Below are 27,084 nucleotides of genomic sequence, written 5' to 3' on the forward strand. Positions count from 1 at the left end.
AGTCTCAAACACACATCAAGGCATATACATATCACAGCCTAAGATTAAGTTTTTTAAGGGCAGGCATGTTTCACAAAGGGTTGCGAATGAGTAACCCTGAGAGAACAAAGCATATGGAAATAAGTCCATAAGAAATTAAAGATTAGCTCTAGCAAAGGTGTTAGAGCTAAAAGCAATAATCACCCCTAGCAGGAAGGCTTAAAAAAGGGTATTATAGATTAGGGTAGTTACCTTTAATAGGTATTCCAAGATGCAGAATTCAGAAAACTACATCAGTGGAAAATGTATGTGAGACCTTAAATTTTACTGAGACTTGATTTGTTGAATGCTTTAAGTCTCATAAAGATTGTTTTAATTCAAGCAACACCAGGAACACATTTGATTGTGTTCTTCTCTGCTTCGAATCCCTCAGGGGATCCCTAATGCTTTAAGATTAATTTCAGATTTCTTAGTTCTTTATGCTCGGGGCACTGACTCCCTTTTCTATATAAACACACACAACCTTCAGTAGTTTTCCAAACCTTCCTCTCTTACTTCCCTGTGTTAGTACAACCTGCTCCTCCCACTCAACTAAATGTGAGTCACTTCGGACTCCACAAGGGCATCACCAAGTGCCTCACATCCACTCTCCTCCGCCTTCTCCAGTCCGAGTTAGTACCCTTGCTGGTACCCACACTGCATCATACACCTTGTTCTTGTCCACACTGAGCAAGCCAAGATAAACTTGTCCCTTATAACCTGTCTTGTAACTGCCTTACGTCCTTGAAGTAAGAAACCTTATTTTTACCCTATTTTGCACATCCTTGTACCTGGCACAAATTTACTGTAATGAAGAGGATTTATAATCAGACACTAAGTGAAGTTCTTGCCTAAAAAATTAAGAGGGCCCATAATCTGCTTTGTGATATAGCAAACATTGTATGTGGTGGTACTCTGTGCGTAGATTCTGTGCAGATGCCATTAAACATATCAAGAATGAAGTTTCATTTCACAAATTGGGAACTCAAATCCCCAGAAGCAATAAAATCTTTGACGGAGTAATATGTTGCTGGGGGGGGGGGGTTGTCTTAATTTTGGAGCAAAAGGAAACAAATCATATAGCCCAATTTCTTGATATTTAGGAAAGAGGGAGACTGAGGCACACAAAGGTGACGTGACTTGTCCAAAGACGCAGAGCAAGGGATTTTCCACTACACCACTGGCTACAACACAGTCTGAAACCATACAACCTTCTAGCAAAATGACAATTACTGGGAGGATGATCAGACATTTACAAAGAGATAGCGGAAGAGATATGCAAGGAGGTAAGAACTTTAGCTCTGCTAAATTTTTTCTTCAGTACACATAAGAAAATCTGAAATACATCAAAATGGGTCTTTTCCTTAGGACAGTTGCTTTTTTTCTTCTACTACTATTGCCTGAGAACCATTTAGGAAATGTCTGAAAAAGAGCTGAGATAGGGGGAGGGGAGGCAGCTGAAGAGAGAAAAATCAAACCAAGAATCTGTAGACTATGGATTTACACCAAGTAAATTCAAATGTACCTGGAATAATCAGAACATTCTAGGTATTAAACATGCTTTTTTTTCCCCAAATCTCATATTATTCAAAGAAAGGGAAAACAGCAAATGAGTGTGTTACACTAGAGAGACGACCCAGCTTCACATCATTTCCAAGTTTTAGCACAACAATACTAAATAAAATTCAAAACAGTTGGTTCTTATATCCAACTTAAAGATGAACCAAAGAATAAGTAATGTCATAAGAATAAAGTGATCACATATGGCATTACTAAAACAACACTAAAACTACAGAACAGCAACAGAAAAACAAAAGTGTGCTGGTTTTAAGATTTATACTAAGCAACTCATCATAAACTAGATACTTGACAAACTAGATTTCCTTTTTCACACATCTTAAACTCAGTCTATGAGAAAACTACACTGAGCAGTCTATTAAATGCTACCCAAATCAGGGGCACCTGGGTGGCTTAGTAGGTCAAACGTCGTCTGCCTTCAGCTGAGGTCATGATCCCAGGAACCTGGGATCGAGTCCCGAATTGGGCTCCCTGCTCAGTGGGGCCTGCCTGTTCCCCGGCTCATGCTCACTCTCTCATGCTCTCCAATAAATAAAATCTTAAAAAAAAAAAAAAAAAAAAAGCTACCCAAATCCATTTCATGCAGGTTTATCAATTAAACGAGGGTCCAAACAGACTGTCCTGACAGACATCTTCGTATCTTATGAGAGTATACTTTTATTAAAATTTTATTAAAGTATCAAAGTATTTAGTAAATTATCAAAGTTAGTAAATCACATCTGCCGTTTCACTGTTGCTTCTGCCTGGCTGTGGCACACAGCTGGTTCAACAAGGACTCTCATGCTGGTAAAGACAAACAGGGAGCCTGGGGTAAAGCAGTCTTGAAATGCAAGTTAGGCCAAAAATGCCTTCCAAATTTCTAAAGATCTCTGCATGTAAAGAACAAAGAAATAAAAAACAAGCCGATCAAGTAGTGATGTGGCATCTGAAGGGGGGGGATTACATCGGATCAACCACTGCAGCGGCGGTGGAGTCGTCATTTTAAGGTCTAAGCAGGAATCTATCAAAGGGAATTGATATTCCATATTGCATGTCCAATCCCATCCCTTCACTTAGTCCATTACAATTTTAGAAAGCGATCACACTAAAGTGACTTGGAGAAAAAAAAAATAGATGGGCGTTTAAGCTGTAACCACGAGAGTTCATTCCTACCCTCCTCTCTGCATTAGGAAGTTTTCTGTACTGGTTAGGAAAAGTGAACTCCCTTACTTTTAACATTAAAAATGAGAAATGAGCCTATATTTATTTGGCCACATATCTTTATAAGTATTAAGTAAGGGACGCCTGGCTGGTTCAGCTGGTAGAGCATGGAAGCCTTGATCTCATCAGGGTCATGAGTTCAGGCCTCACATTGGGTGTGGAGCCTACTTAAAAAAAAAAAAAAGTATTAAGTAATATAAATAGGCTAGAATTGAGGCAAACATGAATTAGTTTAGTATTAGGTCAAAACACTTATAAAGGCAAAAGAAAATGCATTATTACTCGCTTGAACAGAGCATGCTCTGAATTAGTGGCCAGAAACTGATGCTTGTACCAGAGCCCTCCCAGGTTAGGCAGTAGTACAAACGCAGGGCATGGAATCGCCCAGAGCTCAGTTCAGGTCCTGGCTCTGCTATCTTACCAGTTCTGTAACTAGGGAATAATTTCCATACATTCTCTGAAGCCTCTGTTTCCTTCATTTGCAATCTGATGTTAATGACAGTCTTTACCTCACAAGGATTAAGCGGAAAAATAAAACCATTAGCACAGAGCTGGAGAACCATAATAATGTTTCATCATACCGTAAGAATTTCACATATATATATAAAATCATAACATAAATAATGATAGCCCCAAATATTTATTCAATGCTGACCATGTGCCAGGTACTGTTCTTGGTATGTTATATATTTATATATTTAAAGATTTATTTATTTGAGAGAGCACACACACGCTCATGCACGCATGTGGTGGAGGGAGGTGGGGAGATGTGGCAGAGGGAGAGAGGATCCCAAGCAGACTCCCCACTGAGTGTGGAGCTCCAACACAGGGCTCGATCTCAGGACCCCAAGATCATGACCTGAGCTGAAATAAAATAAGACGCTTAAGCAACTGAGCCACCCAGGCGCCCCTCAGTATGCTACATATATTAGCTGACTTGATCCTAACAGCAGGGTATGAACTGGGTATTATCATTAGCATCCCTAATTTATGTAAGAAGAAACTCAAATGTAACTATTATCTCTGAGAGGAAACAGGTAAGACGACACACACGGGGTCATTTGGCCCAAGGAAGATGTATATGCACTTTAACAGAAAAACAATTCAGAGAGTAAATAAGTAAGACTTCTCCCAAATTCATGGCAGTTATTATCAAAATTAACCCTTACTAATTATTACAATATTGCAATACAATATTACAAGTATTTCGTAAGACAATGGCAGAGGAGTGTGTTGGAAAGCCCAAAGCCTGGCTGAAACATGAGGAAAATGGTGTCTTGCTGTCATACAGAGGGTCAACATCCAGCACCTTTAAATGGGCTGATAGAAAAGACTAATTTCATTTTATTTCTCCAAACTACTGCATATTAAATCCTCCCACCCCTTATTCTCTCTCATAAAGATCTGTTAGAGACAAAAGTTGGTTGCAGAATAAGAAATAGGGGAGAAACAGAGAATCATCCCCATTTCGGGGAGACAGTGGCAGAAATAATAAATGGACTTTGGGGAACAGTGCCTAATTTCAGATTAGGGTTGCATGTATGCTTCTGAATGTGGGATTCAACCAGTGCCTAATGACTCAATGTGATTTCACAGTAGAAAAAAACACTGAGGTGGCTATGCTAGCAGGGAGTACTGTGAATTTTTCATTCTGGACACTATCACTAAACATACTAGAGAGACTTAAAGAAAAAGAGAAATCTCAGTACTTAGTACTCAACACTCAGATGTGTCTGGGTATTCCTCAACACTGCCAGAGCAGCAGACCGCCTGAAAGCCTCCTCCCAGGGTAACAGTACTGCAATTCACTTACAAAGCTTTTCTATTACTAGGCTGTAAGTTCCTAGAGGGTTGAAACTAATTCTTATATGTGCGTGTATCTTACAGCCCCACCCACCACGGAGGCACTCCAATTCCTGCTGACTGAATATTCCATGGCCTCCTGCAGGGGCTCTTTCTGAAGTACCTCTCAGGCAAGATGATTAGAAGGTGTGATGCTTGTCCAAACAATCTGGCTTTCTGTGCTTCACTGGAAACAACACAAGTTAAACTGGCTTGCAGAAAAAAATAGACGTACTCATTCAATTCTTAGAAAACCATTCTCCGTAGTAGCTTCTTAAGGGTTCTTTCAAGATTCTGAAATTTGATCAGATGCAATCTCTAACAAAAGCCATACTATCAAGGTACCTGTTACAATTTTACCTCCAAAAATAAACTTAAAATATAATTATGTAGCAGTGGACCACCTAGTAGATCTAAAGCACTGCCAACAGATTAAAATTGCTGAATTGGAAAAGTAACACCTAAAGAAGGTCTCCACACTACTTGGTAGAAGTAAACTGGAGATGTTTAACGATAAAAGTCAACAAGCACTGACTAGTTGGTAATGTGTGGGAAAAGAAGAAGGTTTTCAACAACTCAATTTTGGTGGGTTACATGTCCTCGGGCTTGAACATACTCCATCTAAGGTTTGAGAGAGGAAAAAGAGAACACATGAAAGTGACAAAGGGCAAAGATGCGGGCTGATGGACGTTATGCAGAAAATCACACATAAAAGGAAAACAATAGTCCAATCTTCATTAACTGTAGAAAAGAAAAAGCAGGTAAGTCCTTTATATATTCTTCATTCGACCGTGTCTTCGATAAATAGTAACACCCTCCAGGAAGTGTCAAGAGTTTCACTTTTGGTTTCACTTAAATTGTGAATTTTCCTACCTCTGAGTGTACAGAGCACATCTCTAACATTTCTTATTAACAATATATTAGAAAATTCCTCCTTCAGAAATTTTAAATAAAAGCTGAAGTATTTTGTGAATTGCTCTGAAGACAAAGATGCTTGCCCTCTGAGCGTAGACCACAAAAGAGGAGAAAAAGGTAACGTGCAGTAGAAAAATAAATGCCTCTATGGCCAAACAAAAGTCAGTAAGTAATGACACTGGCATAAGGCAGTACAGGCAGAGAATGACCCAAGGCAGGAGATAAGAATTTGACCTCCATCTTCAAGGATGATGAGCCCGGGTGAGCAGGACAAGAATCTCTGCAGAACAAAGACAACACTGTGGTAATAGCAAGTTGGGGCAGATTCTGGAGGCCTTAAATGTCACAGTGAAGTGTCTATGAGCAGGGGAGTGACAGTCTACAGAAATGTATACATACACAATATGGAGGTAATTTTCCCATCATAAGCTAGGTGAGCAGAATAGTCAATATCAGTGTGGCCATTTAAAAAGCTAATTTAAATACCATCCACGATAAGGTCCCTTTTGTTCTATAACTAGAAGAAAAACTGCTTTGCCGCAATGTTGGTTCAGATATCCAAGTCTTCTTTGACCTACTTATACATACAGTAATGAAAATATAATGATCCTATTTCTGTGTGTACACTAAATACTCCACAGAGAAATTTCATCTTGGTACCATTTTTAAATATCTTAAATGAGTCTCACAGGTTACCATGGATCTTTGCAGAACAAGGCAGAGAGGTATCCATGAGCAAATGAAATAATCTGCCCAAAATTCATCTCTATAGCTCCTTTTATGAATTAGGTCTTCACTAAAAAAGGATAAATGTAAACTATGGGGCTAGGTTTAATCAAATTTTCCTCCCAATCACTTTCATAGAAGGTTAATACTCGACAGAATGAGCACACTTTATAGCTTCCAGATGTATGCTTCTTCCAAAAAGTACATGTCACATAAAGGCCGCTGTGCCTTTGGATGAGACATTCCTTCACGTATAATACCTGTCTTCTTTCTCTGCGTGATAAACCCTATTTTGTAAAACCCTATCACCTCTGAAACCATTGCAGAGGCCTCTCGACAGCCAGTGACATATCCATTCCCATTGCGCTCTGCATTCACTTTTCATACATCAAAAAAAAACGGTCATATAAAGTAAGTGCTGTCTCTTCCTACTGCACTATGACATCAAGGACAAGATGGTATCTTGTCATATTTTAGCACGGCTCCAACATTGAGCAAAGCTGACTGGTACATACTAGACACTCTAAACGCTTGCAGAATTAAGTACCTCATTACTCACAGATGTTCCCTATCCAAGATTCCCTATCCAAGATTGTATAGTCTTTAAAAAAACAATTTACAATTTTTTTTAGTATTACATTTGATATCTTTGCCTTGGGTGGGAGGTGGGAGGAGGAGAAGAAAAAAAAAGCACACGTATGATGGCCATTAATAACTTTTAAAGCATATACCCCTCAAGACAAACTTGGAAACAAACCATAGAACTTGCTATGATTCCACGTATTGTAAAAGGCCCTAATGGGATGAGATGAGACTCTTGAAGATGAAGTAATCACTTTTACTAAACTTTAATGTTCTTAAAAAATTATTCCTCAAACACCTAAAGGAAAATATCTAACAATCTTCCTTCAAACACCTGTTGTAAATGTAAAAACAGTTTGCAATCCATACCTGTATTACAACTAAACCACAACAGCCAAGAAGTGTTTTCGGGCCTGTTTTAACCCAACTGTCAGGAATCTAGTGTGTATATGCATATGTGTACACATGCATATGCACAAAAAGTTAGGAAACCACCTTACTTTCTTTCAAGGGGAGCCTGTCCTTGGTAAACCTTAATGAGTTTAAACTACACATCATTTAAAAAAAAAAAAAAAAAGGAGTAACAAACGTTTTGGGATTGCTTATGAATTTATCTCTCAAATAGACCTAGAAGAAAATTTGTGTGTGAAACACATGTATAACATATGAGAAAAAGAAAAAACGAATAATAGAAATGTTATTATAAATCCTCCCCAGAGCCAAAGAAAGTTTTACCAAATATATTTTGTGGACCTAAGTTATACAACTATGAAAAATTTATTCAACAGCTAATTTAAAAGGAATAACCCCTGAAATATTACTGAATGTTTTATAAGTTCAACCTACCAAGATATTTTTCTCTCAATATGATTAGACATTAGAGAATAATCACAGGGAAAGCTTTTTTAAATGAACTGATTTGCAGGACTAATAGTCTCGTTCAAAGACAATCCCTCATTCTCCAAATATCTATTAGACACCTGAGCTGTATATCCCCCCAAACAGCTTTAACAAAAAGTAATTACTATATGCCTAAAGCCTTTTGTATGACAGTTGTGAAGATCTTACAGAAAAAGGGTTTTTAAGGAAAACACCGACAACCTTAACTGGTGCACAAGGAACAGACCATATCACTGCCATTCATAGACTCCTCCAAAAATTTAAAGAGGAGTAGTAGGAGGGGATAACCTTTACCTGGGTTGCAAGACAAAGTACTCTCCTGCTTCAGATGAGCAGAAGCACCTCACTTTATCTTGAGAATCCAGTCCTGCGGTATTTAATTACACTGTCGGGAGCACCGAATGGTCTGGCACCATGCCCTTTCCCTGGGTCTCGCTGATTGATAGCATCAATAACATTCACTGGCTGTAATTAAACCGCCAAATAGTACCCCCTTTGCCACTTGGTAGATCAATGTTCTTTAATACTCAAAGGACAAAGTACAAAGGTGAGAGGGGTGTTTTTAGCCCTCACCTTCACAGTTCATTTGACTTTGTACGCCAGAGCAGTGTGCAGACAATGCGTATTTCACAATTCCCCCAAGACACTGGTTAATGAAGAACACGATGGAAAATCCTGTAAGTTGGTGACAATTACTTATTAAACCATTTTTGCAAATCTGAGAACAGAGACATTCTAAGCCTTTTGGTGTGGTGACAGTATGTATGCACTGCTTTCACATAGCTTTGGGACAAAATTGAATTTATAGGTCAAAAGGTTTCTAAATTAAAGTGGCATAAATAGTTTTTTTTCTTTAAATATTCATAACATGCTATGTGGGGGGAGTTTTTATGATAATAGAGCAAATTCCCATTTACTCAAACTGTGACTAGAGAAGTTCAAACATCCAGATACTGGGGAAGGGGAGAGGTGGGGTGTGGTTGGGAGCTTATAAATAGGAAATAAATTTTTATTGCATTTTAAAAGCAACTTCCATATTCTAAGGCTCCACAACCATCTTGAATCATATAATTCAACTCCCAATCTCTATACTAATATGAAATACCCATTTTAAATGAATGGGCCCCAGAAGAACCATGCTGCAAATTCCCTACCCTCAGAGTCAAATATTAAATGGCGTTTATGTACTTGTAATGCTAAAAGTATTTAATGACACCAAAATGCTCTGAAAATGAGTAGTGTTGTGTGTGAGCGAGGTGAGAATGAGAGAGAGAGAGAGAGAGAGAGAGAGAATGTATTATTTAGGTAAGTCCAGGATTATATTCGTTAAAAGTACATCTGTTAACCACAAGTATTCCAGATAGTTTATGAAAGAATCCACAAATGAAAATCTTATTTACATGCAGATTTGTTTTGAAACAAGCACCACAGACCTATCCAAGTTCAAATCATTAAGGTCCACCGAACAATGGTTCTCAGGTCAGACCACTGCCTATTAACAGTCACCTGCAGTGACTGGTTAAAATACAACCTTTTGTTCTCACTCAGCAGATTCAGTAAATTTTATTTACTTACTGAAATATGCAGGGGTCCAGAAATATGCATTTTATCAACCACCCCATCCCAGGGATTCTGATGAACATTAATGTTTTGGCAGTCCCTTATATAGAGGGACTTTAAATAGGTAATCCACAAACTCGGGGGGGCATATTCGGGATTCCTACAAACTAGCTCTCCTCCTTGTCACCCACCGATGTTGGTTTCCAAATGAATAAGAAATTCACAGGTAGCTTAAAGTAAAGTATATATGAATATAAATCACCAACAAATACAAAAACATAAAGGTAAAACAAAGCTTATAAAACTCATCTCAAGGTTTTTCCAAAAATCAGCCTGGATGGATGGGGCTCACCGGGATCAGGAAGCTCGTCAGCCTGGCTAGTCTGTGCAAAAGGCTACTGGGCTTAATTCTATGAGGGCAGAGCCACTCTCAATGACTACAGAATCTTTCTAGGAATATGAACAGGGTTCTTTGGGTGAAACAAGTGGGAATAGTCGAATTTCTAAGTAGTCATTTAACAAAATTTGTCAAAATGAAAGCATTTCTGTCTTTTTTTAAGATTTTATTTATTTATTTGACAGAGAGAGACAGCCAGCGAGAGAGGGAACACAAGCAGGGGGAGTGGGAGAGGAAGAAACAGGCTCCCAGCGGAGGAACCTGATGTGGGGCTCGATCCCAGAACGCTGGGATCACGCCCCAAGCCGAAGGCAGACGCTTAACGACTGCGCCACCTAGGCGCCCCATGAAACCATTTTCTGAATGATCAGTTTCCAGGACCACGCAGGCATTCTCCTTTCCCTTGCCTTTCCCCCTGCTCACCTGAGGGTCAGCAAGGGTCACTTCAAGACTCATTAGCAACCCCAGAACCTATGCAGGAAGGATTACACTTCTCAGTCCTGCGGGAGGAGGTAACCTTATACTAATGACCAAAAAATAGAGCACATTACCATGATTTATTGATTTTTTTTTCCACAACCCACTTCTCTATAGCACAAGGTAACTACAATAGTTTTTTAAATATCCAATAAAATTAAACCAACGAACTAGACAGAGTGACTATTTTCTTCAGAGTAAAAAAGTAGCTTTTCAAATCCTCCCCAAATAGATTTCTAAGTTACCCCTTTAAATATAGAAAAGACTGAAAAACAACTTAATATTCTTGATCTTCTCTTTCTGAAAGTCACAGGCCAACACCAGTAGTTTCTACCTCTAGATGTTAAATAACATGTTACACAATAATTGTGTAGTCAGTACCACCCTTCACCATTTTACAAGTGAGAAAGCTAGACCAGGAGAGCAAGAGCAGGACAGAAATCCAGGACTTATGGCTCGAGGTCTTGATGCAACATTCGAAGGAGTGCTTTTCATTTGGGGTGGGGGGGCACACACGTAGCAGACTGCCTATGCCTTTTTCAAAACATAGCCCTCTTTTCCTGCTGAACCATAAACCGTATGTCAAGAAACTTCCCAAAGTAAACCCCCCCCCCAAGTCTGATGTAGTGCTTGTGGCTTAGAACTGATGCTAAGGGCAACGACAGGAAAATGTGGCAAAGGCGGGAATAAAAGAAAATGGACTACACATGCTTTTATAGAGTCCGCACAAACTTCAAGAATGACAAACACATTCTCTAACTTTTAAACTTGCATCTAACATTCGCAAGAACCTACCAGAAAAACATTCTTGAATGGGTAGTCTCCTATTAGAACAGAGATCCAGAAAGTTACTATAATGATTCTTTTACTCTCCAGTTACCATCAAAATATTTAAATCTCTTGGGGCGCCTGGGTGGCACAGCGGTTAAGCGTCTGCCTTCAGTTCAGGGCGTGATCCTGGCGTTATGGGATCGAGCCCCACATCAGGATCCTCCGCTATGAGCCTGCTTCTTCCTCTCCCAGTCCCCCTGCTTGTGTTCCCTCTCTCGCTGGCTGTCTCCTCTCTCTGTCAAATAAATAAATAAAATCTTAAAAAAAAAAAATATTTAAATCTCTGTGAACTTGCCCATCTGCTAAACATGACCTCCAGACACCAGTTTTCCTCTCAAGCTAGAGGTGTGGTCACCTCCAGCACTTAGCCCAAAAAACAGCAGTTTTTCCACCACCAGGAACAGCTCCACTTACTCACACCTAACAGAGATCTGATCCAGGAAGTCTCAAGACAGTACAAGACCCAAACTAAGGTCCCCAAGAGAATATTCCATTTGTTTGTAGTGGTATCTATAACCTGTTTCTAAGGAAAACACCTGAATATCAAAAATACAAGATGGAAAGAAAACAATAAAAGCCACCAGTGTCAGCCAACGTGACCTTACATTGCTATTCCTACTGATGCTGTTAGCCGCACTGTGTTTTAACAAGTCCCTTAGCCGAGCTGCATTTCACTGATCAAAGGGAGTATTTGCCTGGGATGCCTGGGTGGCTCAGTTGGTTAAGCATCTGCCTTTGGCTCAGGTCATGATCCTGGGGTCCTGGGATTGAGCCCCACTTCAGGTTCCCTGCTCAGCAGGGAGTCTGCTTCACCCTCTGCCTCTCCCCCAAGACTCCCCACCACTCTGCTAGTGCTCTCACTCTCTAAATAAATAAATCTTAAAAAATGGGGGTGGGGGGAGAATTTGCCTACAAGAGACTATTGTTTTTGCATAAATCCAGACAAGTAAAAGGATAAAAGTCCTATGCAGCTACTACAAAAAATAGGTAAAGCCAGAAATTAAGGGACTCTTCTTCAGAAGTTAGCACACCTATCTTAACCTCTCAAACTAGCTTTGTAGAACAGACAGAAGCCACCCAACTACCCGGTAGTACTTCTCCTAAGTCACAAATGAAAGGCCACAAGCCCTACCCTACCCTTAAAGAGCAGCAGAAAAGAGAAGCAGACAGGTGCTAACAGTGCCTAGCAGAAATGCCTTTGCTGATACACATTTATTAAACAGGCAGGAAAAGTAGAGGCTTGGATAATAAAATGATCCATGGACTCCCTCCTAAGAAAGATGGGTTCAATCAACTGCTGAGACTCTCCCACCGCCCCCCTGCCCTGTGGTTCACAAGGAGGGATGGGCAGGAAGCAAGCAGAGACACTGCTACCAGGAACCCTCCCCTCCTCATCTATCCCTCTGTGCAGCCTCAGCCTCTGCTCTAGCAACCATGAAAAAATATCTACAGAAAAGCCATTCAGACAATGCCAAGTTACTGCCCTCTGGGAATTTTCAAATATCTCATTTCTACTACAAAGGCAGCTTGGAAGGAGCAGGAGGAACACAAACAGGCCTGAGTTGGGGCAATGTAGGTCTGGACTACACTAGGCCACCTACCACACTCTGAGGGCCACCCAAGGTAAGTGACAACCTTGGTGCTTTTTGTGGCTTAAAAAAAAAAAAAAATTCAAGCTCACAATGGAGTATTCTGCAAACACATAATGGGCATTATACAAATAATACCTTATTTTAAAAAATCTTATTCCTCATTTCAGATAGGGACTATGAAAACTGGACTCGGTATAGATTTAAGAGTTTTATTTAAATGCACTGAAGAGGTTCCGATAATATGATGTAGCAATATACTAGTAAAATTAGGCATGTGGCTCTAGAAAGTTCCAGACCACAGCTTAAAAATGAAGGTACAATACATTCAGTCTTTATTTTTAAAAAAGCAAAGGCAAAGAAATTATTCACTCAGCTTCCATTCTCACTTCCACTCCTGGTATGTACTTTTTCCGCTTTTTTTTTTTCTGTCCCTCCACAAACAAAAGTCTGACCAGCCAAATAGCAGTTTAGGTTAACATCTCATAAGCTGTCTGTTAATCGGAGACCTGTCCTTCAGACCTGTCCTTCAGACTTTCAAATTTTCCAAATCTGGTCAAGGTAAAAGGTAAATGATGATCCATATGCAGCAGTGTTGAAATGTGGGGTACTTCACAGGAGATGCTTTATAATTTGTGAGGCCCACACCTCTACAAACATTTACACTTTGTATCTGCACAGAAAACAAAATCAACTACATAAGCCAAAAGCACACTAGGGTAGCCTGAGTTGCTCAGAGAGACGCGTTATTTGTATCGAACAGACCTTCCCTTCCTCACAAATACTTAAGTCCAATCCATCACTGCCCTGCTCCCTTACCTATAATATAAAACCTTGGCTTGGCACACCTGCCTTTTATAATCCCCCAATGGTCCCTGGTTCCTTTCTGCATTACTCCCCTGCTTACTGCTCTAGCTAATTCTGTGGTTCCCCTACCATCTGCTTTTCAAACTTCCCTACAAACAGCATAAAATCTCAGCATTATTGCTATTATGAAACCCACTTGTCTCAAACACCCCAAAATGGTGCTGCAGATATTCTAACAGAGCACCTAACAGCAGCAAGCCTAACTTCACTTACATTTCTGCTTCCATGCCCCCCCTTCCTTTCTTACACTGAACAGCCAATGACTTGGTAGCATTTTCTAATGGTCAGAATTAAATTTTATAAAAGAACGGTTTACAGTGATTAGTGAGAACCAATGCCCTCCCTGGTAATTCTGTACCAAAAACAGGGTTGAGCTAAAGAATGGTTTCCCAGCACAAATTTTACGGTGGCTGATAATGTTTCAGCAATGGCAAAGAAAAAACAGTTTAAACTGTTCTCTCTTCAGGATGGGGTGCTGCCTTTCACCACTAACTAAATCATTTCATGATAACCATGAGTTCATTAAATATTTAATTAAATAGTTACAATCTTTCTTAAAATGCAATTTGGAAGACCATGGACAGTTTAAAAAAATTAAAAAGAGGCAGGTAATAAACATTCTCAATGATGAATAAATTAATTAACTTTACAGATAAAATGGAAACTGAAATGATTAAAAGACTTGTCCAAGATCACACAGCCAGTTAAATCACTTCATCAATGTCAGGAAGACTAAAACTTCAGAAATGTAGTTCTATATTCCTATTTTAAGGATATGGTTCATGCTAAAAACAAACACAAAAGAAGCCTGAGGGGAGGACAGTTACTGGAAAAAGGATAGGCTAGTGAGGAAAAGATATAAATGTAACAACTTAAAGCAACACAATGGCTGAGAATAAAGGTTTATTAGCTTTACTTAACGCTCTCTAACAAACTGAACCCTTGAAGAAATTGACCTTATTTGTAGTTAGTATTCCAATTTTTATAATAGTTTTCCCATATGACCTTAAATGGTGGTTTGGATATTTTAATATGAGAAATTTCACATTAATATGTATCAATTAATAACTTTTAAGCAAAGGTGAAATTTAGGTTGGTTTATGTCTGAATGATTAAGAAAAAAAATCCGTTTAATCGAAACCAAATTTAGGCAGTTTTTCCATCCTGGTAGTATTTCCAAATAGGGATTTTTTTCTTCAGTGGGGCACAAAAGCCATGAATTTCTCGGGGTACCTATCAGTAAGAACAAAAAACTTCTATTCCTTGAGATAACAGCCCTCATTTTCAGATAAAAGCAAGCCCACTTTTGGGAATAACAAAGATCCCTACACCCCTTGGAGGAGGGGGAGAAGCTGGGAGTGATGCTGGGAGGAAAGACTTCCATCACCTATTCACAGTACTTGATGGGGGAGAGGGGGAAGGGAGCGTATAAGATTCTTTGGAAATATTCAATATTTTACTCTACTAATTATGAATTTAACTCTGATACCATTAACCGAGACATTTTCCCTTAAGGGGGAAGAGTATTAGCTTGAAGCCATACATATACCAATTTAGATTTTATCAGTACTTGAGACCCCTAAAAACAAAATAAGCAAAGAACATAAAGACTGAATACAGTAGTCACAACCACTGTGATCCCAAATGGTCCACAAGAATGAAGGGTTCCCATGGGGACCAGTGGGCTCTTAATGAGATCCCCCCCAGTATACAATTTTTGACACTGTCATGAGAAGATTCCTACCCCCCACACCTGACTTGTGCATATACCACCTTTCCACCACCATCCCTAATATCAGGAGTTAAAAACATCTTGTATTCTTCACAGTGTATTTACCAGCTCAGTATCAGAGACAATGTGGGCAGGCTTTATCATGACTGCCTCCCATGTAGCTCAGAGATGGTATGTATGACATCACCAGCAAGGTAAGCTGCCAAAACATCAACCTAATCAGGAAAAAATGTGATCCTTAGAAGAAAACAATAACCACTTTGAAACTTTAACCTATGAATGCTATTTATAATAAATATCTTTCTAACATAAGGTGAACATAAGTTTTTCTAATTTCTAAGCCATACTTTTTAAAAAGTGAAGACGGTATGAACTACTTTTTACTCTGAATGCTGAATTATCATTCAGCATGCTAAGAATTATCCACGAGAAGATTTATCAAGGTAAAAGATAAAAACAAACTGAACTTTGGACGCAAAAATACCAAACAGAGAACCCATCTATTCAGAAAAGGTACATTTCGTTGGTTCCTATATGTTAGGCCTTAGACTTGCTGTCCTGAACTAACGGGAAAGCATATTAAAAAGCAGATTCCCGGGGCGCCTGGGTGGCACAGCGGTTAAGCGTCTGCCTTCGGCTCAGGGCGTGATCCCGGCGTTATGGGATCGAGCCCCATGTCAGGCTCCTCCGCTGTGAGCCTGCTTCTTCCTCTCCCACTCCCCCTACTTGTGTTCCCTCTCTCGCTGGCTGTCTCTATCTCTGTCAAAAAAATAAATAAATAAATCTTTAAAAAAAAAAAAAAAAGCAGATTCCCACATTCCATCACTGGACACTGATCCAGTAGTTCTGCAGTGGGCCCAAGAACCTCCATTTCTAACTCACTTCTGGTGATTCTGATGCAACCAAGTTTAGGAATAACTGCTTTAGGATTCCGCAGTGCCTGAGGGACTTTGCTTCACTCATTGCAGAAATACTGACCATTTGTCATTTATTCAACACACCATCCATCTATTGCACAAAACTCTACTGGGCTAATACTATTAGGAAGCCCCAGGAGAAACTGCTAAATCACCTTTCACAGCACTTGATTCACTGTTTCAATATTCCAATTACTAGGAATTCTACCAAATGCATACTAACTGCTTGCTAGGTGGGTTGGAAGACTAACTTGAAGAGCACACCAACATTTGTATACTCGTATATGATGTATGTATTAATTAGTCTACTGCAACTTTCTAAAGGGAAAGAGTTTTGCCACCTTAAATGTAAGAGCTTTGTCTTAAAGGGCCTGATCTTAGCCAAACTCTTCGAACACTAAGGTCTCAACTCTTTTATTTGGGGCAGCAGATGAAGAACAACTTCAGATGGGCTCCCATAGATGGGGACGTTGCTATTCAAAGCAGTGTGAAAGGGTATGCCAGGAAACGAGAGCTACAGGGGCATGTGTGCAGAGCCTGAGATCGGCTTGCCAGGGAAGAGCCAGGCTGACTACCACAGACAGTAGTAATAACACTCCGAAGTTAACTCAAATGATTTGGTAAAAGAGTTGGGAAATACAAGAGAAGTTTGAGTGAGAAGTAACATGAGGAAAGTGGTGTTTATGTAAGTTTAGGCTGACAGCCACCACCAGGATGGACTGCAAGAAGGATAAAAAGGCTAATTTATGGAACGGTATCCCAGAAAATGGAATGGTTTAAGTGCAGCTTCCAAAAGGTACTTGAAGCAGCAAACATGAAGAAAAAATTGGCTCAAGATGTTGCCTAAGAACACAAAACATGTCTCCCTGAAAATTAAAAAAAAATAAAATAAAAAATAACCATACAAAGAACAAACAGACAAAAATGGTGCTCTGTAGTTTTGGAAAATGGTCTGCTTTGCCTCTGAGAGAAATCTGGGCCAAATTGAGGATACCAGCTGTTATCTGATATTTTTACAGGAACCGAATGGGGGCGGGGAAATAAGTAGCCTGCTGCTTCCCCACCACTCCCACCCCCATTTCAGAAAATCAGAAGAGAAGTAGCAGATGTCACAGTTTAAAAGACACAAGGCATTACTGTCCTTTCTTCCACATATTCTGCCCAAGCAGCTGGGCACTGAAGAGAAAGCCGGGCAATGGGCAGTGAAGAAGCAGCTGTCATCAATGGCCTCCTTGCAGGCCATGGAAATTTATTCTCTGGAGACCCGTTTCCCCTGCATTTCTGCCTTCTTGTGGACATTATTGCAAAAGAACTTACAGCAAAAGAACTGACTCACTAGAATGAAATAAGGATGGCTATTTCTGGAATGGAGAAAAGGGTATGTTCTGGTATGAGCCATCCCAACCATCTATTCCAATTTCTTCTTAACCACAACTCAGGACCTCAACACTAAGATAAATTAGCAGCAATTCTGGAAATCAACTTAACATGGGGAGGCCTACAAAAATCCTCAGGAGGACAGAGAGCACACAAAACAGTCTTAAAGTAACTGGATATTAGATTTTTTTTTAACAGCACTTGTTATTATTTAATAGTAATAGTGCTTAATAGTACTAGTAAAAGGTTAACCTTTGTGACACAAAAAGTGTGCAGAGAAGTATGGATACTAGAAAACGCAATCCAGATTAAAAGACCAAGTCTTTGTGATCACAGACTGTATTAGGAATCTTAATCTTTTTCCCCCTCAAATCTTGGTAGCATAACAACCAGCTCATTCTCTGGCTGAAGGGTGAATATTTCCAAAGGACATTTTCTTAATCAATAAATGAGAAAAAATTCTTGGACATCTTACATCCAAATATATTTGGGAGCCCCCCACAGAGTTCCCTTTAGATGAGACAGAGCTGGGAGGCATTTTTCCTATGGGCCAATAAATATAAAGAATGAGATGTCAAAACTACCCAGAGCTAATGAATTACCTTAGCTGACAATTCTGAGAGAAGCAACTTTTAAGCATAAAGATGACACTGCATTTCCAGATTTCTGAAAAAATGAGCAGAAATCTTCCAGACAAGTCTCTAAGCAAGATGGATGCCACAGTCAGCCTTGACTAACTTCCCCTCACCACTTCAGGCTATAGTCTGAGCTGACTTCTTAAATCAAGGGTGGAAAATAGATTCCAACTTGAGTCAATTGACAGAGGTTGTCTGGAACACTATTTTGAAAAATATTTGGGAGCCACATCTAGACTTAGTGAGAAAGACTGCCATGATTGATTGGCAATGTCTGCACTGGTCAGGAGAGGCAAAATTGATGGCACATGCACTAAGCATTTGCCAGAAGCAACATCCCTTTTATTTTCTAAAGGAAAAGAAATCCATACTGCAAACCGTATTAACTTCTTATCCAGATACAATCTACGTCGGCATTTCGAAAATTCAAAAAAGCCGGAAAATATCCACAAATTACTGACCAACTGTCTTGAAAAACATTAACAGGAAAAATAACCTGTGAGGCATGTAAGCAGGTCCAGTCAGTCTCCTCAAAAGTAGAGCAGAGTCAGAACAGAGCCGAAGGACCACATCCAGCCTTCCAGCTGTTTTTTATGATCCATGGGCTAAGAATGATTTTTACATTTTTAAATGATTGGGGCAAAAGAAAAACACCATTTTGTGACACATGAACATGACATGAAATTCAACTTTCAGCTTCCATAAATAAAGTTTTCTAAGATCATAGTCACACCCATTCATTCACGTAGTTATTGGCTATGGCTGCTTCACGGTACAAGGGCAGAGTTGAGAAGTCAGGACAGAGACTGCATGACCCACAAAGCCTAACGTATTTACTACCTGGCCCATCACAGAACAAGTCTCCCAAGCCTAGGGCTCAAAGAACGGGTCACAGGTTTCCTCAAGCTATATGGAAAGTAACGGACTCCAAAGGAAGGAGATTTAATTCAGCAGGCTTCACAAAGTACTTAGCGAAGAAAGTTGCTGCTGTCCCCTTGTTAATACAGGAGTGATTACATAAAATACTTGTGAACAGGTTCCCCCATCATGCAACAAACAAAAAATTCTGCTCTGCCTCCCAGAGAAGTGTCTATGCGGGCATGAAATGAAGGAAGAGAACTACAAGAAGACTTGAATCATTTTTAATCTCCATTCTGCAAGTAGATTTAAAAAAAAATTCAACATACTTTTATTGTTTTGGTTTGAAGTCTCAATCCATTCAGGGTGTTGATAGCTTTCTCTGCATCCTTAGGGTCAATGTAGTTCACAAAGCCATATCCCAGGCTCTGCCCTAATGAAGGGAAGAAGAAAGGCATATATTAGTTCTACACCGCTGATGACAGAGATCCACTCTCATTTCGGCATATGGTCTTGTCATTAACACCAGCACATTTTCTCAATAATAAAAGGAAGTCTACATTAATTCTCCTAGAAATATACATGTGGTCTTTTTTCATCTCCTGTCTACTACATTTGCAAGTTTAAACATCAGTTAGAACTCAGCAAGCTGTGCATTTAAAAACAAACAACAACAACAACAAAAAAACCCTCCACATATCTCCAAAGCATTCCATCAAACGTGTCCTGGCTGAGCCAGAGCACCCAGCAGCAAATGCAACGTTCAGCTTCAGAAACTGTGGGTGCAAGTCTCCGCCAAGCTGCTGAGTGGGCTTCACGGGCACGACTTTTTCAGTTTCGTTTTTCTTTACCCATAAAAGGGGAAGGCGTCAAGCATCAACCAAGAATCTGTCAGTATCCTGTACATTGTACCCTGACAAATTTACAGCCTTTAACACATACAGTTATTTCCATCTGAAAGGTGAAGAATCGTGTGTTCACATGTGCACATATGGGTATATATGTACATTTATTTTATAGGAGAGCCTCTTCAAATAAACTGAATCCAATTTTCTAAAAAAGGTTTGATGACCTACATAAGGATACAGGGAAATCTGAACATAAAGATTTACACTGGGAACATCCAAGCCAATGAGAACATGCAGGAAAAAAGAAAGAGTATAAACAAAAATAATAAAACACAATTTCTAAAGAGTTGCTTAACAAGGAGTACTGTGTTGTTTTCCCCTATCAGCTGAGCTCTCTAACCCCTGGCTCAATGATGTCCCAAACTCTCAAACAAAATGGAAGGTATTCAAGGGGTTGGAATCAATGGAATGCACACATAAGTAAAAGCCAATCCGAAACGTCAATTTTTCAACCAAGAGGAAGTTTCTCGGTTTCAGAAGGTAAGAAACACTACAGAATAGGTCTCAAAAATAGACCTAAAACAGGTTTAGTCTACTAAAGTCAAACCAAACTAATTGAGGGCTTCCCAGAAGATGCTCAGTAATGTTCAATATTTTTATTAAATACATTTTTTCATCAATTTCATAGCAAACGGAAGAATTTTTTCCTTGATGGGGCACTACAGGTGCATGTGGTTATGAATACAGGTATTTAGGACAGACACTCTGCTTACCCTACTGTGGTTCCCTATTAACTACACAAAAAAAGAGAGGGACACAGAACACTAAATATAGTACCAAATAACCATGAAAACTTGTGGTTGTATTTTGGGACCACTATCAGAATTTGGGTGTTGTACAACACCCAAAGCTAATATGCCAATTTACCTCAATTAAAAAAAAAAAAAAAGAATTTGGGTAATCACTGCTAATATATGCCCCCTTATCAAATTGTATTTTTTTTCTTTAAAAAAAGAGGGTGACAGAAAAGCTAAAACTAATTCCGTTCATTAATTTTTCTCACACTAATCAGAAATTTTGTTTTACTCAAGGTTCTATTTTTCAAAAGTTCCACGGGATGCCATTGTATTTTAAGCATTCAGCTTTCTTACTAATTTGATATTTACCATGGGTCTATTGCATGCACAGTGCCCTCTTATGAAATGTGTTGCAGTTCTGCTGTCATTGAGGAGGATTCAAATGGGCTGATCATAAGAGCAGCTCAAGGAAGCAGTTTATAATGGAAAGAATATGAGCTTTGGAGACAGACATATAGGAGTTCAAATCCTGCCTCTATCATTTACCAGCTCTCTGACTTTAAAGAGGTTGCTCAACTTCTCTGAGCCATATCTTCCTTATTTCTGAAACGAAGAGAGTAATTTCTACCCAACAAGGTTGCTGAGGCAGTGATGAGAACATTCATTACTGATGGAAGGAAGTTATTTTAGTCAAAAGATAAAGTAAGAAAAATAACATATATCCACTATATGTTAATGAGGTTATCCATGTATTCACTTAAAAATTAAATCAGGGGGCCCCTGGGTGGCTCAGTTCGTTAATCAGTTAAGCATCCGACTCTTGATTTTGGCTGCGGTAGTTTGACTCTTGATTTTGGCTCAGGGTTGTGGGATCAAGACCCTTGTTAGGCTCTGCTCCAAATTCTCTTTCTCCTTCTGCCCCTCTGCACGCCCCCCACACACAGTCTCTCTCACTCTCTCAAGTAAATACATAAAATCTTTTAATAAATAAATAAATCAGTAAGATGCTTCAAACATAATGGGGAAAGGAAAGGCAAGCCAAACATTGTGTAGTTTTGTCACACTGCTATTTTGTAATATAATATATCAAATCATCAATTATAACCGCATTAAGAGTCTATTTCTCCTACCTATGGCACTATCCTCACACCTGCATTTTAGCAGCTTCTAATTAATCGAAGTGCTTTTTCAACCTCAGTCACACTGGAGTCATCTACAAAGCTGTAAAAAAATAAAATAAAACAAAAACACTAATGCTTGAGTCCTAGTCACAAAGATTTTTATTTTATTGGTCTATTATGAAGCACCGATACCAGGTTTTTAAAATCCTGGTGACTCTAACATGCAGCCAAGGTTGAGAATCAGTTTTAATGGTGAGAGATAATCTGGGGCTGCAAATCTGGCATCTGGGAACCTTGAGAGGCGCCACGTGCTGAGGGTCTGGGCATGTGAAGAAACCCTGCAGGAAGACTGTCTTTTTTTTACAGATTCATCTTCAGATACAAGTGGATGTCTTCCCTCCAAAATCTTCAGGTTACCTATCACTTCAGACAAACCGTTCATTGGCCTGAGGAGGTCACTCTCAGGCACAAGAGTGCCTGCTGGAGGTGGGTCACTGGGTAAAGAGCCTGCCCTGTCAATCCCTGTTTAGCTGTCTGCCAGGTTGGCCTCTGAGTGCTTACTCTAAGCACACGGTAGGCACTCAAAAGCTTGCTAAATGAATGAATGAGAAACACAGTGGTGTTATGTATTTAACCAAGGCATTATCATCAACATCACATCAGATGGTCCATCCACTAAATGATGCCCCTCCCACAGCAATCATGGCTAATTCTAATGAGTCAGCCACGTTTCTACTACCTGTAAATTGACTACACTTAGACAACATTTTATCCCTAAATGACCTCTCCTCCACAAAGTTTCTAATTTGCTTAGTGGCATTATTAGGAAAGGCACCACCCATCAATTAGAATGTGTTTGCGGTAAGCAAAATTTTACTATTAATCTGAGGAAGATCATACAAAAGGAGATATTTGCTGCTAAATCCACTATAGTAGATGAATTAGCAGTTGGCACTGAAAGTACAAGGGAGTTAGGAACCTGAGCGATTTTCATCTTAAGGTATTACTGAATGTTTACAATATATAAAGGTTTCACGGATGACACCAGGACAGGCAAGACTCCCCCCCATTCCACCTTCCAGCTGCATGGTGTTTCACTGTTTAATTTTAGCCTCACATGTAGCGCGTGAGGTACTCATTTTCCTCTCCGGTAAAGGAGATACGATTTTTGAAGCTGGGCAAGGTCACTCAGCTCCCTCAAATAAAAAAAGCAGGTAGAAGTAGTAGTCAGGATTTGAATCCAGGACTCTCAAATGCTAGGCTATTCTGCACCCAATTCACAACTAGTTAATATATGAACCCAGACCATCTTTAAGATGCTTGAAGTATAAAGTAACCAGGCTTTTTGAAAAGGGTTCTACCACAACTGTTTTGAGACAGTTGCCCACTGTCTCAAACTCCTGTACTTCATGTGCAAATATCAGTTTCACTATATATAAATTTCAATGTTATTATTCATTCCTATGACAAAGTAAATTGCATCTTATATTATATAGTGACTATTTCACTTCAGGTTATCCTAGGTGAGTGCAGATTTTCTAAAAATAAAAGCAGTATCAAGTCAAAAATCAAAAAAAAAAAAATTATTTAGCCAAGGTCCGCAGTTTCCCACTCTTGTATTCATCAGTTAGTAACAGTCATAAACCACCAGGGAAGGCTTGGAAACCAAGCATCATCTATCCATACCATCCAAATCTAGTTTTCAAATCATTCTGAATTTAGAACATGCATATTGATAATCCCAAAACCAAGAATCCTTTCTTTAAAAAAAAACTTATAAAGCTCTACATTTAAATTCCAAGGATAAAGAAACCACACATGATTAAAAGAAAACTGAACAAAATGACAAAGCTAAGTCTCTTCCAAAAAAGACTTCAAGACAAATAAATCCTAACTTTAAAAGCCAAAAAATTCCTTCTGGTAACTGGACATCAAGAATAATGTCAACATCACTTGTCTCCAACTATCCATACAAGCTACCTGTGGTCTCAAGGCTCGTAGGGATTTTTGGAACCACTAATCCAAGCCTTGGTCCGAACAGCCATGGCAAGGATTCTAGAATCCCACTACAGAGAAAACACCACATGAACAGTTAATATGGCCTAAGACCTCCACAAAGGCACTGAAGACTCCAGGTCAATACCACACTTCAGCACATGTATTCTATACACTGTGTGTGCAAATGCCTTCTGTTTTACATTGTCCTTTTTAATCTAATATATATGCCACAGAAGAAGAGGTAGAAAAATCACTTACAAACTGTTCCTGGCATGAGGAGAACAGTCAGAAGCAGGCTACTTAGAGCCACAGTCAAGTGATCTAAAGCACAGAGCTGAAGCACTCCACAGGCCTCTGAATGGGACCGAGGTCCATCAAGAGCCACATAGGGGTCAGGGCAGGAAAAGGAAAACAGGAAAAGTCCTTATGGTAACAAAGTGCTGGCAGGACACACGGTAAACTCCAATTTATCCCAAACTGTGTGTAATTCAAAGCAGCAGCCATTCCCCTGCCACCTACATTGCTTTTAATAGCATACTTTAATTAAAAATTTAATTGCATATTTTAATTAAAAATACACAATCTTCTGGACCCATTTAATTCAAAGGTCACTTTATTTAGTCTTTTCTATTTCAAATTACTACCAATGTGCAGAATATTAAATTACCCCCTCAGGTTTAAAGGTAAAGGTAACAGACCTCCATAATTCTTGATCATAAACCTAGTACGTTAATTTTATCCAACTAATATCAAGTGAGACCCTTCTCAACATGAACTGTGGAAAGTAAAATTCTGTATTACAAAAAGTCATCCTACATATTTCTTACCAACACTGAGCATTTGTTTGTTCAATTATAGAAAGTGTATTTTCTGCTAGTCCCCAAGGACAAAAGTTCCTCTTCATAAAAACTTAAATCCTGGGGCGCTGGGGTGGCTCAGTCACTTAAGCGTCCAACTCTTGATTTTGGCTCAGGTAATGATCTCGGGGTGATCTTGGGGTGATCCCAGGGTGATCTCGGGGTCTTGAGAGCAAGCCCCTTGGCATGCTCTGTGCACAGCAGGGAGTCTGCCTGAGGTTATTTCTCCATCCCTCTCCCTCTGCCCCTTCTACCACTTGCTGGAATGCTCACTGGCACTCTGGCTCTCTAAAATAAATAAATAAAATCTTTGGGGGAAAAAACAAAAACAAAAAACCCTACATACAGCAAGAAGGAGACAAAAGAACAAGCTCCACAGTGTATTAGAAGAAAATAAGGGCTAAGGAGATAAAAGCAACAGAGAGGAGTGTGGGGGAGAGGGGTCAGGGCTGCTATTTAAATAGAGTGGGCCTCATACAGAAGATGACACTTGATCCAAGACTTGAAGGAGTAACTCAGAGTCTAAGAGGAAAGCTTTGTAAGATGGACTTCAGTGCAAGGGGTATCCCACAAGGGTATCCCCACCCTGCCAGTTCTACCAGCTGACTCTGCCCCTCCTCCCCACCCCCTCTGCATTAGCACAGGTCCTCAAGTATTATTCTAACCTGGATTATTGCTACAATACCCTAAGCCATCACCCCTTCCCTAGACTCCTGTGCACTCCTAAACCAGCTGTCGTCCACCATGATGTTGCCCAGATGATCTTCCCAAAAGACAATCCAATTATGTTCTGGTTTCCAAGGTGGTCATTGGCTTCTTGCTTACTTCCACTACTCCTCCACACATACCCTAAATTGCACATTCAGTTCCCTGTGCCTAGAATACACATCTCGAACTGGCCAACTCCCACATATCCTTTGAGATGTTCTCTAAGACCCTTTTCCTGACACAACTTTTCCCACTCCCAGTACACACTGTTCAATGCCCCTCAGTCCTTCCACAGCCCTTATATACCTTTATTTTAGTACACATGGGTAGTGAGTCAGCTTGGATTACTGTCCACCGACCCCGCTTTGAACTGTTGAGCAAGGGCATGCTAAGCATAGTTGATGACATAGAAAACCCTAGCACAGATTATTAACTTCATGTTCATTGAATGAATGAACAAATGAGCTAATGAACAAAGGAACAGCCATCTGCCTTTCAGGAAATTATGGTTTAGAGGAGAGATACCCTGCTCCCCATGTCCCTACATTGTTCTGGAAGGACTACAGAACAAAGGTGTTCAAATGTTACAGTGTTCTGTCCTTATAAGGGAGTGATGTGAGATGTATTTTTTTAAAAAGTTCATGTAAAATTTTTCATGAAAAATTTCTACAAATACCATTTAAATGAAATCTCAGTTTTAAAAAATAATGTCACCTAGAGTAATTTGATAGATTTACATAAATCTGTTTCACAAATCTGTAAGTATGAATTATGGGATGTCAGCATATAATTTTGTTGAAAGTGCTTTTTCACTAATATAATTAAGTCTGCCGAGACTATTCATGTACAAGTCAAATAAAATGCAGAGTGAATTCTGTAAAAACCTGGTAGTTGAATCAACAATAAAAGGTGACTACACTGATTGATGTGTATCTATTATTTCATTTAGAGCAGTAGCAATGTTTTATGAAATAAAAAAGGACAAAAGCAGCATGAATCTTTTCTAAATCCCACAGTTAGCAGAAACAGGTCACTATGGTCCTCTCTGACAAGCAAGACTATTGGCAATCTGAGGTCTAATAATGTAATACTTTAAAAAAAAAATTGAAAAGATTCACTGTCTCCAAATGCGGCCCCTATATAAAACTTCATCCCCTAACCAAAAAAAAAAAAAAAAAGCAAATAATTTGAATTAAGAAAACAAGTTTACTCCAAGGGAAAGGGCAGGGGTGCAATTTTTGTTTTTAAAGACAGACCTACCCCTTTCCCTCATTGTAACCACCCTTCTCTCCTCCTCCCCCAAAACACACAATAAAGTTGCAAATGTGTTGTGTTTCTTCAGATGGACTTTCTGTTCTTGGGCATTGGTTATGTGTGTCTGTTCAGACAGGCTGTGCACTGCAACTCTGGCATCGAAGGCAGGAGCACCAGACTTTACAAAGGAGCTCTCTTAATATCTCAGATCTGATGTGTATCAAAACCATGCGGATACCACGTCAGGGGAAAGGTTTGAGAGAATCTTAGGAGAGCAGAGGGATGCAATCCTCTCCAGTCACGTTTTCTCTCCAAATTTTAATTCCTGACTTAGCCTGAGTCTCCTCAGATGCTGCAAAACAGATGCAGCAAGACCTTTCATTTAAACACTCAACTAACTCAGGTCAAATTAAACAGGTCCTCCTAGCTGCCCTCTAATGAGGAAGATCAAATTGTGAGGCAGAGGCCTAGTGAGATCCTATTACTACAAAACAAGCCAG

At 39.5% G+C, this 27,084-nt stretch overlaps 1 protein-coding gene across 12 annotated transcripts in view; it reads right to left on the reverse strand.

Moving 5' to 3' along the window:
- ELAVL2 (ELAV like RNA binding protein 2) overlaps positions 1 to 27,084 on the reverse strand; it is a 140,211-nt gene that overhangs the window by 21,689 nt on the left and 91,438 nt on the right. For all 12 annotated transcript variants that reach the window (XM_034663990.1, XM_034663988.1, XM_034663985.1 and 9 more), the window contains one exon: positions 19,331 to 19,434. In XM_034663990.1, coding sequence (XP_034519881.1) covers positions 19,331 to 19,434 — 104 coding nt within the window. The remainder of the gene's footprint in view (positions 1 to 19,330; positions 19,435 to 27,084) is intronic.

The sequence above is a fragment of the Ailuropoda melanoleuca genome, chromosome 7 (genome assembly GCF_002007445.2).
Source record: "Ailuropoda melanoleuca isolate Jingjing chromosome 7, ASM200744v2, whole genome shotgun sequence".
NCBI classification, from domain to species: domain Eukaryota; kingdom Metazoa; phylum Chordata; class Mammalia; order Carnivora; family Ursidae; genus Ailuropoda; species Ailuropoda melanoleuca.